This window comes from Lepus europaeus, chromosome 22, assembly GCF_033115175.1.
Source record: "Lepus europaeus isolate LE1 chromosome 22, mLepTim1.pri, whole genome shotgun sequence".
In the NCBI taxonomy this organism is placed as follows: Eukaryota; Metazoa; Chordata; class Mammalia; order Lagomorpha; family Leporidae; genus Lepus; species Lepus europaeus.
In genome coordinates this window covers 7592035-7605693 of record NC_084848.1, presented here as the reverse complement: position 1 = coordinate 7605693, position 13659 = coordinate 7592035, and the positions used below count along the sequence as shown (strand labels likewise).

The 13659-nt window shown below is 61.2% G+C and overlaps 1 protein-coding gene across 1 annotated transcript; it reads right to left on the bottom strand.

Annotated features, from left to right (window-relative positions):
• Positions 1–847: 847 nt before the first annotated feature.
• On the bottom strand, positions 848–9057 carry SERPINA4 (serpin family A member 4). The gene is given in 5 exon segments (XM_062181023.1): positions 848–1048; positions 1747–1931; positions 2935–3204; positions 6833–7495; positions 8997–9057. Coding segments are annotated over 4 exon segments (1302 nt in total). The 5' UTR covers positions 7479–7495; positions 8997–9057.
• Between the last annotated feature and the right edge of the window lie 4602 nt (positions 9058–13659).

The following is a 13659-nucleotide window of genomic DNA, read 5'->3' as shown; positions in this document are numbered from 1 at the left end:
GCAGAGCCCTGTAGGAAGTCTTACTCCGGACCTCCCAACAGAGGGTGAGCCAGGCCCAGGGAGAGGAAGGGAGAGCCCCTCCTCTGGGCAGTCCAAACTCACTCCCCCAGGGGTTCCACTGTCACACTGGCCACCATGAAAACCCACATTTCCCAGAAGTCCCTGAGGCTCGGGGCAGACACAGCCAGCTCCTGTCCATCTGCCTCCTTCCACAGGCCTCTGGGTTATTTCCCCAGACTCTGGGGGGACCCTCCCCCGAGAATCCAGTGCGTGTATGCCAATGGCAAGAGCTGGAACAACTGGGCCAGCCCATGCTACTGAGGAAGGGCGGGGATCTGCCTGCAGCCCAGAGCACATCACTGGCACAGGCTCCGTTCCCGAAGCAGCCCGGGGACCACGTCATGCACCCAGGAGAGCCGCCGCTGGGGCGGGGCCTTACCAGGCCCCTCCTCCAGGCCGCCGTGTCGCAGCCTTGGTGTGTGCTCTCCCTGCAAAGGCCTCCCAGACCTTGCTGTGGACACAGGCACTGGCCTGCCTTGGGGGCAGCCAGCGCTCCGTCCACACACCAACCTGGAACCTGGAGGGAGGGGGCGGAGCCTGGAGGGTCAGGCAAGCACCCAGTAATTAAACATCTTCTGTGTGCGAACTGTGGACCAGGACTTCAAAGTTCTTCCTCTGTTTAATCCGCACAGTCACCCTGGGAGGGTTTCTCCTACCCTCCAGCCCATCTAGGGACCACCACTCCCGCCCCTCGCCAACCCCGTCTACCCTGGGCTCCCAGCACCATCCTCGGCCTCCACCCGGAATAGGGAGCTCATCCCAGGTCACGCCCTCCCGCTGGAGGAGGCTACAGCTTTGTGGGGTTGACGACCTTGCCCAGAAAGAGCCCGCTCTGGGTGCTGGGGGAGGAGATCACCACCAGGAAGGGCCGGTTGAACCACAGGGCTCAGTGACTCTTCCGGGCGGACAGCAAGACAATGGAGGTGCCTGTGGCTGCCGCTGCCTCCGTGCCGGCCTCATCAATGTCCAGGGTGGCCTTGTGGAAATTCTGGGAGAGAAATCACGGGCGTTATCCCCAGGACAACCTGTGCGGGGCCCAGGCGCCTGCTCGAGCTCAAGGCTGTGTTTCACGAGCCGCGCTGACCGGGGACACTGCACCCTTGGGTCATGGAGCTGGATGCTCATCCAGGAGATGCAGTAGTGAGAACTATGGTTAAGTGAGCACCTGGGCCTCGTGCACAGCACCTGTCGTCTTGTGTAATCTTTCTAGCCAGTCTATGAGGTCAGCCGTGGAATGCCCACTTTACAGATAAGGAAAATAAAATCAGAAACGAAGCAACACCAGCACCGTATGAGACAGACCTGGAGCTCGAACCCTCAGACCCGAGACACCTCCCTCGGGTCTGCATCCGCTTCTCTCAGCTGAAGCCGCAGGTCTGTTTGTCAAGTCTTTCCCTAGGATAACATCTGCACCCAAGCCAGCCTCGTCCGCCCCTCCTCCGTCCCTTCCATGGCGTTGTCACCAGCTAGGCAAATGCTGTCTCCCAGAGTCGAGCAGGAAAGGTCCCTGAGGCCAGGCACTGGGGGAACACCTAGCTCCACGCCCAGCACGAGGTGGCGGATGACTGAGCAGCCTCAGGCTTGGAGACTCCACGTGGCGGCAGGGCGCACACCGGCTGGCCCCCAGCAGCTTCCCGGGGCCAGAAGCCGGTCCCCTCCCAGGTCTCTAGGGGCTGATGGCAGTGCACCCCAGCCTTTGGACACCTGCAGTTTCTCACATTTGCTGATGCCGGAAAAGTCAGCCCATGGGGAGAACAGATCTGTGAAGTCGAGCTTGGGCAAGATCTGATCAAGCAGGTAGGAGCCGGAAATGGAGAACTTGGGGAGATGCAGCTCCAGTGGCTTGTAAAAGTTCCTGCAAGCGATACTGGCTGAGGACAGCGGGTCAGGACAGGCCAGGGGCCCTGCAGGGCACAGCATGCCTGCCTGGCACTCTGGCACCACAGCACCCCCCGCAGCGAGAGCCCGCAGTGGCTGCAGCCCAGGTTCCCCTGCCCTGGGCCCTCGGCCTGGGGACCTCCCCCACGGCATAGGCTGCCCTCTGCCTGGGTGCCGGTGACTCTTGGTGGCACACTGGCATTCGCCTCTGTGAGAGTCCTGTGGGTCTCACTGTGTTTGTTTGGTAGGACTCCCTGTACCACCAGGGCTGTGTCAACTTCCCCACCCACAGCTGATGGCCGCCGGCCGCTTTCCATCAGGTGTTGGTCGGACCTTGTTTCTCATGGCCACAGGCCAGTGGGAAGCTTCTGGGCTGTGTCCTGGGCTGGGTGGGTGGAGCTTTCTTTCTTTCTTTTTTTTTTTTTTTTGGACAGGCAGAGTGGACAGTGAGCAAGAGAGAGACAAAGAGAAAGGTCTTCCTTTTTCCGTTGGTTCACCCTGCAATGGCCGCTGCAGCCGGCGCGCTGCAGCCGGCGCACCGCGCTGATCCAAAGGCAGGAGCCAGGTGCTTCTCCTGGTCTCCCATGGAGTGCAGGGCCCAAGCACTTGGGCCATCCTCCACTGCCCTCCCGGGCCACAGCAAAGAGCTGGACTGGAAGAGGAGCAACTGGGACAGACTCCAGCGCCCCGGCTGGGACTAGAACCCAGGGTGCCAGCGCTGCAGGCGGAGGATTAGCCTATTAAGCCGCGGCGCCGGCCTGGGTGGAGCTTTCTTAACCATCCCCACCCTGGCAGGGCCAGGGCTGACCCCAGAGAGGCAGACTTGACACAGGCCCCTCACCTCTTGGGGTGTTTCTCTGCCCTGGCGAAGGGAGCCTCGTTTTAACTACCATGGGAGAGTTCGTTATTTAAGGACGAGGCTCAGAGGTTCTTTCGCGGTCTGGCGGGGGGTGGGCGCTCCGGGCGTTCACCAGAGGGGCCTCTGCAGGGCAGCACCGCTCAGCAAGCTGGTCCATCGCCGGAGCATCCCGGGCGTCAGCGCCTCCTCCACCTGCTCCATTTTGCCTCAGTCGGGAAGGACAAAGAGGGCCGAGGCGCCTCCCTTGTAGTCCATGTGCAGCACGGAGCAGGCCAGGTGCCGGTCCTGGAGGTGCCAGTGGTACTGCTGGTCCTGCAGCATCATGGACACCCGGACCACCGTGCTCTCGTCCACATAGAAACTGTGGGGCTTGGTCCGGGCGAGGACAAACGGCTCCTCCCACAGCGCTGCAGCGAAGATGGACCGGACAGCACAGGAGTTTCAGATCCTCCCTTGCTGCCCCAACACAGTGCACCCCAGCCTTTCACCAGGCTGACTGCCCCAGGGTCTGGGGCCTTAGGGCTCATTGAACTGTGAGACAGGATGGGGGCAGGTGGCGCCCCCGTGCAGATGTGTGAATGGGGTGGGCCCAGAAGGCAGAGTAGGGGCCAGCGTTGTAGCAGGTAAAGCCACCACCTGCGATGCCGGCCTCCCATATGGGTGCAGGTTCAAGTCCTGGCTGCTCCACTTCCCATGCAGCTCCTTGCTAATGCGCCTGGGAAAGCAGTGGAAGAAGGCACTAGTGTTTGGGCCAACACACCCACGTATGAGATTCAGAAAAAGCTCCTGGCTCCTGATTTTGACCCGGCCCAGCCCTGGCCATTGTGGCCATCTGGGGAGTGAACCAGCAGATGGAAGATCTCCCTGTGTGTCTGTCCCTCTCTCTGTAACTCTGACTTTCAAGCAAATACATGAATTTTTTAAAAAAGAAGAAGAATTCAGAGTAACAAAGGATGCTGGAAAGGGGTTGGGTCGGCGTCTCTAAGACGGAAAGGGGAGACGGCTGGGCGTGGGGAACGGACTCTGCCCTCCTTCAGAGAGGAGGGGTCTCAGCCTGGGCTCCAAGTGCAGGCAGGGGAGTCTGGAGTTTGGAGGTGAGTAGCGGAGGACTTCCTGTTTCCCCAGCGGAGAGGAGGTGAAGTTCTGAAGTGGGTGTGGGCAGGGGTTTGAGGAGGAAGAGGCAGTGCTTGGTTTTGGGGGAGTGGAGCCTCACACAGGGTGGGGGCGGTGTGGGGTGCCCAGGAAGAACCACGCCCAAGATCCCAGGGGAGGCCCGCAGCCCAGAGGGGTCTCCGTCTCCACCCTCACTCAGCTGCCGGTGGAGATCATGGGGTTCAGCTAATTGAACCAGGGAAGTGGGAAGGAGGAGGAGCCGAGGAGGGGATCACAGGGCCAGCGCTGCATGGGGGCGGTGCCTGGAGGGAGGTGAGGACAGGAGGGGATGCACACGGCTCCATGCCAGGATTAAGCCAGACAAAACGGAGAGACCTGGGAGTGCAGCCAGCGTCCTCCCGACTGCAAAACCCACGCTACTGGTTTCCCTCCTTCCTTGGTTATTTCAAAATGAAAAGTATTTAAAAGTCCTCCGTAGTGTGGAAAATCCCACGTGCTGAAGGCGCACGATGAGTAGCCTGCCTGGACCACGAGTCTGGGAATGTGTCCCGGAGTTTTGCTGCCTGTGGGTTCTGGCTTTGCCCTGGCGACATGTGTGGGATTTGGAAGGAGGTGAGAAGCCACCATTGTTCCCCGCAAGCCTTCACTGCAGAAAAGCAGGATCCCAAAGGGTAGGGGCGGAGTCTATAGGATGGGTGAATACGTTAGGATGGAGTGAGTCCTATAGAATCCCATAGGAAAGGGGTGGAGCCTATAGGATAGGGGTGGAGCCTATAGGATATATATATATATATATGTATAGGATATATATATATATAGCCTATAGTATGGGTGAATCCGTTAGGATGAAGTGAATCATATAGGATGGGATGAATCCTATAGGAAAGGGGTGGAGCCTATAGGGTAGGGGTGGATCCCATAGGATAGGGGTGGAGCCTATAGGATAGGGGTGGAGCCTATAGGATATATATATAGGATATATATATAGCCTATAGTATGGGTGAATCCGTTAGGATGGAGTGAATCATATAGGATGGGATGAATCCTATAGGAAAGTGGTGGAGCCTATAGAGTAGGGGTGGAGCTTATAGGGTAGTGGTGGACCCATAGGATGGGGTGGAGCCTATAGGGTAGGTGTGGATCCCATAGAATAGGGGTGGAGCCTATAGGATGAGTGAATCCATTAGGATGGAGTGAATCATATAGGATGGGGTGGGGCTTATAGGAAAGGGGTGGATCCTATAGGGTAAGGGTGGATCCCATAGGATGGGGTGGAGCCTATAGGACGGGTGTATCCATAGGGATGGAGTGAATCTATAGGTTGGGGTGGGTCCTATGGGATAAGGGTGAATCCTATAGGAAAATGGTAGAGCTAATAGGATGGGTGAATCCTTTAGGATTCCATAGGATGGGGTGGAGCCTATAGGATGGGTGAATCCATTGGGATGGAGTGAGCCTGTAGGGTGGGGTGGGTCCTATGGGGTAAGGGTGAATCCTATTTTCTCTTTCACATGTCTTGAAAGGCCTTCAGAGAATTGCTATCATCAGAGCAATGGCAAGTGCTTTTCCTGGAGCACAGGGAACAGCCGGGGTTGGCAGAGACGGCGCCTGTCTGGGGCTTGTGGATCATTCAGTCTCTGCAGCTGAATCCATCCCTGCTCCATCCGCCATGGCAGCAGGAACTCTGCCAGGGCCCATAAATGAATGGACGTGACTGTGTGCCAATAAAACTTTATTTACAGGGGCACGTGGCCAGCCAGAGCGGGCACAGGGACTGGGGTTTGCTTGGCCCTTTAGGCCTTCTGCTAAGGAGCATCTTAGTTCCCATTGTCTGCAGGGCAGCTGGTGGGTTATGGTCCACGGCCCCCAGGGATGCACGGAACTGCAGGGTCTTAGTCCAGCCGTACAGGATGGTCTGGGTCCGAGGAAAGGTGAGTGCGCCGCTCACCTGTTCCCCAGCCTCCTGATCCCGGAGACAGTCAGACGCAGCGGGGAGCCAAGTCTAGTAGCAAGGACTCATTTACTTTGTGCATAACAGTACCTTTTATAGCACAAAACTGCAGAGTCATTGGGGCAGGGCTAAGGACCAACCAATCACTTAAAAAAATCACCTTATGGGAGGATTTCTATAGGACTAGCCCTATGTCTATACACTTGTTACTAGTTTTGTTACTTCCCCTGATGTTGCGAAGCCAATTAGTTTTAGTGGTAAACAGCTTTGGATTCCGCCCACCTTACTTCCTCTGGGCGCCATCTTACTCGGCTCCGTTCCACGCAGCTTGGGCGGGGGCATCCGGGGGCAGCTTCGCATGTGGAGCCCTCGGGTGGGGCCTGGCCTGGCCGCACCATGGCCGCGCTCATGCCCCGCGCGGAACCACGGACACGACGGAACCCTACATGCTCTTTTCTAGACACACATACCCATGCTAAGCTCGACTTCTGAGTTAGGCACAGTTGAGATCAACAACAATGATGCGTGATACAATAGAGAAATTATAATCGTATGCTGCAATCAGAGTTCTTTTAAAGTGGCAGGTTGTTTACTTCTGGAATCTTCTATTGAATCATTTCAGCGCATTACTGAAACCGCACAACGCAAAACCTTAGGTAGAGGAGGGCCTTTGACCCTTCTGCCCCAGGCACAAGACTGTGCAGTGGGTGGAGCCAGTGCCGATCTGGGCCCAGCAGCTCCCTCTGGTGGCTGCCTCTAACGCAGTCCTGTCGCTTGTATTGCAAGAATAAACAGCCAAGATGGGAAAACTGGCAAACACAGGACAACGCTGGAACAGGATGTCCCTGGTGGGCTGCGCGTTTCCATCACACCCAGCCTTCCCAGTTCCCCTGTTGGATATTTGAATACTCGGCAAATTAGGGCACGGGGGGGGGGGGGGACCTAGGACCCACCAAGGTCCGAACTCTTACCCTTGAAGTAGATAGAGTTCGCCAGCACGAGCTGGGTGCTGGGTTCGAGTTCCCTGACCAGATCTGTGATCTTGCCCCGGGTCTCTGCCCTGACGTGGTCGTTGATGAGCTGGGCTGCATCCTTGGGCTCTCGGAAGTTGGTGCAGAAGAGCCTGGACGTGTAGAAGGCCATGGTGTCGTTCAGGAACCTCGGGAGGGGCTCCAAGTCTTGGCTCAGAAACAGGGAGCTGGCCACGTGCGTCTCCAGCCCGTGGCCCCAGAGGCTGAGTGTGTGCAGGAGGTGCCGGAAGCCCTGGTGGATGGTGACCTTGGGCAGCTCCGTGAGGTTGAAGCCCAGGCCCTGGAGGATCTGGGTCCCAGTATTGGAGTGGGCCCCCAGGGAGAGCATGGCCAAGGCAGCCGAGACACTCAGTGGGGAGAAGATGTTCGCCCCAGGCCGTTCGGAGGCCACCAGGTGGTAGAAGCGGAAGGCAAAGTCGGTGTTGCCAGGGCCAAATTTGAGGCTGGGGGAGCCCTCCTCCGTACCTGGAAGCTGCTGCCTGGAGCCGTTGGTGTGCGCTTCACCCCCAGGCTCGGGCTGCAGCTGCCCCCCAGCCAGGGTCAGTGGGCCGGCCAGGAGGAGGAGCAGGTGCACAGCAAGGAGCATCCTCCGCACTCTGAGACCTGCAGGAGGAGAGAGGCTGGAGATTCCCCAGAGGACACCCGGCCCCGCCCAGAGGATGGGCAGAGGCCCTGAGTGACAGCCTCGGCTCCTGTAGGGGGCGCTCACCCTCACACTGGGGTGGCCTGGGTGACACGGCTCTCCTGTGGCGATGTCGTAGATTTCCAAGGCACACCTGGTATCTACCCTCTCCCTTCATTTCCTGTCTCCGGAGGCTCTGCCTGCCTCGAGTCTCCAGTCTCAGCCCATGGCAAGAGAAATCGAGAAGATGCAGAAGGGACCTCTCCAAGCTGCTGACCAGCAAATGTGGGAGCGAGGCCCAGTCTGCGGGCCCTGCCCAGGGCAGCCTCCACCACGCTCCGAGGTGCACATCACCGGGTGCCAGCCTCTCCCACCATCAGCGAGGGCGGCAGAACGGTGCCTCCTGTTAGTGCCCCATCCAACGAGCACACTGACCCCAGTGAGCGATTTGCCCGAGGTTGCAAGGATGGGATCTGTCACCTTCTCACAATGACCTGGTCCTGCCCACGCCAGGACGCTCTGATCTCCACCACCCAATCTGCTCTCACGCCATCAACTGGCCCTGCCACCCATGGTACCCACAGCCATCCTAACCTCGCCCTCACCTCCTACTCCCCGACCCCACCTCGGCTCTCAGCACGGCCCAAAGGCTGCCCCCTCCCCTGCGGGGACCCTCGTCTGGTCTCCAATAGCTGCTCTCTGTGTGGCCGGCACAGCCACACACTTGCCCAGGGGTTCTACCAACCCTCAGTGTACAGCCACCGACGTTCCGGTTCTCTCGATTTGCATGTGCTACATTTACAAAGTTTATCACGTGCCCTTTAGCTCATGGGGTCGGAGTCAGCTCTGACCCAGGCCATTGCTGTCGCTTCCTCCCTAGGAGGGTCCGTCCTGGGATTTCGTGTGTTGGTGTGAAGCTGACGTGGGTCCCTTAACACATGTGCTCGGACCCCACCCCGCCCCAGCCCCACACCTGCCTCCGTGGCTGTCCAGTGGAGAAACCCAGAATGACCCTGGCATGAGCTCCCCCAGAGCTCCAGGACTGGGTCCTGGCTGACTCTGCCCTGGCCGGCGGGGCCCCAGGGAGCAGAGCCGTAGGTGGTTGGCTGCGGTGGCCTACAGGGGTCATTCTGATCCCCGTCTCTCACCTCGTTGGAGGGCGCCCACTGTCCTGGCCTGTCCCTGGACTTGCCTGGTGACCCAGGGAAGCTCTCAGTCCTGCTCAGGTGGCCCCTTCCCTCTGGCAGGGGTGGGGACTGGCTGCCCCATGGGCTGCATCAGGTCCGTGAACTCCTATGGTCTAACCCTGCCAAGGCAGCCGCAGGCAGGACTAGAAATTCAATCGACTTCTAGCAGGCTAATTGCAAGTTGACAACTGTGTGTGGCCCGTGAATGACGTTATAAAAAGCCAAAGGGCCCTCGGTATAAACAGGTTTGCCTGCCCCAGCAGTCTGAGGTCTCTACCCTCTCCCAGTTACTCACGCAAGTGGGTCCTGGAGTGCCCCCCCCCCCGGGGGGGGGATGCTGTCTGACTTCCAGAGGTGGCTTCCCAAGCCCAGGAGATTGAAAAACAAGGTCCCACCTCTGAGCGCCACCTCCTGGCCAGGTAATGATTAATGAACAGCCCAGGAGGCTCCCTCTTGGGACCTGGCGGGCTGCACCTGCTCACGTTGGGGGAGAATAGGTTCTGGCTTCTCCCAGAGGCCCAGGCTGAGACCTTTGGTGGGTCTGGTCTCCGTGCAGACCCTCACTTGCTGCCCACCCCCCTCTCTGCACCTCTGTTGCCTGTCTCCCGCCAGGGGCTGGGGCCAACCCCCGGCAGTGAGCGCCAGGTGACTTGGTAAGGTGCACACTAGACTAGACTAGACTCCCTGCAGCTGCGCAGGCACCTGCCCGGAGCCCCAGTTTGCAGCCCTGCACTGTAACTCTTGGACTGGCATCCTGATTCCTCACGTGGTAGCCAGAAAGGACAGCGCATTCCTGGGCAAGGGGACCCCCATCTCTGATAGAGACTCGACCTGCACGTCTCCCCTTTAACGAGGGAGCTGAACCCTGCTCTCGGTTGGAGAGCGGTGGGAGCTCAGCCCCCAGTGAGCTGATGTTGGCGGGGACGGGTCCCTTAAGAGGTGGGACCAAGTGCCCACAGGCTGGGCAAGGACTTCCGGGAAGGCTGGGCAAGGCGGCCCCGCCCTGTGTCCGGCTTCCTGTGCCTTCCTCCCTGTCACTCCTTCCCCTCAGTGTGACCGCAGCTGCCGCGAGGCCCTCACCAGAGACCGCAGAAGCCCAGCTGAGCCCGGGAACCAGCAGAGCCAGGTTAGACTCTTTCCTTCATAAAGGCACCAGGCCTCGGCGATTCACTGCGGTCAGGAGAGTGGGCCAAGACCGGCCCCTCTCCCGATGGCGGCCAGGGTCGGGGGGGACGAGGCCCAGGGCCGGGGTGGATGAGGCCCAGGGCCTGGGATGGATGAGGCCCAGGGTCGTGGCGGACGAGGCCCAGGTCCAGGGAGGACGAGGCCCAGGTTCCAGGGTGGACAAGGCCCGGGGCAGGGGGGCGGAGGGGACAAGGCCCAGGCGGTTAGCTTCACGGACCTCCCCCGGGGCCTCGGCCTCGCTTTCTCTTTCTCTGAACTCACGGCGTCCTCCTGCCCCCTGCAAGTGGGGAGGAACCTGCGTCCCGGCCACGGCTGCCGGCAGTGCACCAGCCGCCACTGGTGGGGAGAAGCCGCAGCAGCCAGCGGGCGCCGTCCTCGCCTCACAGTGCTGGGGCTGACGGGGCCCAGCCGGGAGGTCCCCACCTGGGGCTGTCCCGGGGCTGCAGCTGGATGGCACTGGGAGGGGGCCTTGGGGACAGAGGGGGCCGCTCCCCAGCCACGTTGCCCACCCTGCCCGGTGATGCGACCATAGGACATCATCCCAGGAGTCTCAGCCACGCTCGGTCATAGACGCTGCCCGCGAGGCCCCAGAGGTGGTGGTGGCGGCACTGGAGGACTTGGCATCTTTGCCCAGGGCCACGCTCCCTGCTCCAGGGTGGCCCTGGGGGCCTCCAGAGGGCAACTGGTCACAGCCTAGATCGAGGGCGCTCCCACCAGCCCCCTGCCTCAGAACCATCGGTGGGCGTGGCATCAGGAGGGTGGGAGCCTGCACTTCCCTGAGCTCCCACGGGGGTCTGACTCCCTCACCCAGGGCTCAGTGCCCTCGCTGGGCAGATCGTCCCTACAACTCAGTGTTTCACCACCAGAGGGCGCGCCGCCCCTTGCCAGCTGGCCTGCTGAGTTGCGCGCAGTTCCTAAACCCTTGCCCAGGGGCTGGGGGACAGAAGGACAGCAGGTCCCGCAGAGCGGCCACCTGAGGAAGGAGCACTGGCACTGAGCAGCAGGCGGGGCATCGCCCAGGGAGGAGAGGGTGGGGGTGGAGAACGGTGTTCCAGGCAGGCGCAGCAGGTGCATGTCCTGCAGGGAGCAGGGGGTGGCGTGAGGATGGGGCCCCCAGGCTGCTGGGGGTTGGGCATGGTGGGTGGGGTGCCAGGAGAGGCAGGGGACGCACAGCTGCACGGCCTCGGCCTTGGGGAGCAGCGGGGGCCACACGGGGAGCCCCAGGCCAGGCCACAGTCACAGGCAGGGATGGAGAGGGGCAGATAGGCGGCAGCTCTGCGGAGGTGGGGGGGTGTTTAGCCGGAGCCTGGTCTGGATGGTGCAAGGACGCTGATCTGACCATGCAGAGCAGGGGCCGCCTGAACGTGAGCGCTCTCTGTGGGATTTGGGCAGCTGAGATAGGGAGGCAGGACCCTCCTGAGCTCACTAGTAGAAAAGGAGGCAGACACTGCTCCCTTGTCCAAGCTCCATCCTTCTCGCCCCTGGGTGGCAGCCCACCCCGCCCCCCTCCTGCTGGTGGCAATGCGTGTTCAGGGCTATGGTGAAATAATGAAGCAGGCCAACCTCACAAAAACGGAGGTTTCCTTAACGCGCAGCCCCGGAGCTAGAGGGCAGGGCACCGGCATTGACCGCTTTGCTGAGGACATCCTGGGGGCCTCTGCTTGGGAACCGCCTGTGCCTTTTCCTCCGCTGGGCGCTTGCGGCACACACCAAACCTCTGTGCTGCTGCTGACCCCCAGGGCGCTGCTCTGGGACGTACAGGGCTCTGGGCTGGGGCCGTCGCAGCACGAGGCAGCCTGGGCCCAGCAGATCCACTGCACCCCGCTGGGCAGGGGGATGTGCGTCTTGCCAGTTTGTGCTAAGCGAGAGCCACGCAGCACGTGTGCCCCATGGTTCAAGGGGAGATGAGTTCTACATGGGCGCAGTGTGGCCCTCTGGGTGGTAGGGGTGGTCCTGGTGATTTTGAGGAGGGCGAGAGTCCGGGCCCCAGCGACCCTGACAGCCTGAGAGCAGGTACAACCCAGAGAGCAAGGGCTCCTGGGAAACTCTGCCTCTTCTGTTCTAGGAGACACCCTGAGAGTGGGAGGGGCCGTGGGGAGGGGTGGGAGGATGGGGAGGAGAGGTGACCTGGGAACACGGGCTTCCCCTTCTGCTGTGGGGACTTAGCACGTGGTACAAGGCTTGAACAGGCAGCTGTGGGGACCAAGAGGGGCGTCCCGGGAATGGGCAGTATGGGAGGGGAGTGGCCTGGGATGGGTTGGGCATCCAATGGGATGAACGGGACGGTATGGGGCGGGGCAGCCGACAAAGGGGCGGGGCAGCCTGGGAGTGGGCAGAACTGCCTGGGGGTGCATGGTGTTGCTTTAGGCAGAGATGCCAGGGCGCAGGGCTGCCTGGGTCAGAGACAGCCTGGGAGTGGTAAGGGACTCCAGGGTGGGCTACGCAGGCCTAGGAGGACGTGGACATTCGGTGGACCTGGACCCCCAGGCTGGAGTGAGAGCCACATTGTCCCTCCAGGATAACCCAACGAGGCTGGAAAGCTGGGAGCGCTTCTGGAAGCTGAGGGCCTCAGAGCCTTGGGTGCAGGTTCCCCACACTCATCCCTGCCCGCATAGCTTCGCGCTGCACAGGGACCTCATGGGCTTGGCCGCGGGCGGCGCCGACGCAGTGGAGTCCACCCGGGCTCTGGGGCGGCGAGGGTTCACAGGTGGACACTAGGAGGAGGCTCAGACTTTATTGTGTTGGGGGCGGGGCCTGGCGGGGGCGGGCCCTGGCGGGGGCTGTTAGCCTTGGCTGGGATTGACCACTTTTCCCAGGAAGATGGGAAAGTTTATGCTGGCATCCATGACGATAACCAGGAAAGGCCTGTTGAACTTGAAAATGGGCTGCCAGGGCCACGGGCCCACGTTGAAATGCGAGCCCTCAGTAAATGGGTCGTCATCCAAAGTCAGCACAGCCCTGTGTGTGGCCTGGGGGGCAGAGAAGCAGAGCCCGGAGCTGAGCGGAGCCTGCGCTGTCCCCACTGAGGCTCCAGGCGGCCCGCGCCCTAGGCACTGCCTGTCCCCTCCTCCCTCCGCTGCAGGCACACCAGGCCTTTCTCTGTGTCCCCAGCTCTGCCCCTCCCAGGTCCCCGCCTTCCCCTCTCTCAGCCCCGGGGGCTGCACCCCCAGCCTCCGAGGGGCCTGTGTGCACCACAGGGCTCTTGGTTCTGTGATTTTCAGATCTCCGACCACCCAGGCTCAGGGCCCCAGGGCAGGAGGGGATCTGGGGTGCTCAGGGTTCCCTTTGCAGCTCCTGGAGACGGGCGCCTTTGCTGGAATCCCTCACACTCACACTGGGAGGCACCCAGGGCTGCACGGCCCACAGAGGGAAGGAGCCGGGGACTGCCTTGACTCAGAGCCTGAGCCCCGCTGCAAATGTGGGGAAGTCGAGGCCCAGGACTGCAGGGCCCTGGGCAACCTGTGGACAGGTCAGTGACCTGACCTCAGGGGAGACCCCTACAAGGCCAGCGGCACAGGAAGCCCCCTCCCCAGCTCTGTCACCCGGCACTTCCCGTCCAGTCCCAGGCAATCCAGTGGCTCCTGGGGAGGAGCCAGGTGGCCCTGGTGTGTGTCCTTGGTCACTTCCTCAGTCTCTGGTCTGGGTCCGGCCCCTCCCGTGCCCTCAGACAACAGGGACAGCCCACCAGTGGGGCGACCTCACCTGGGAGAGCTTCAGGGGGGCCTGCTCCGTGATCCCTGAGAAGTCAGCCTCGTCACTGAAGACCCGGGTGA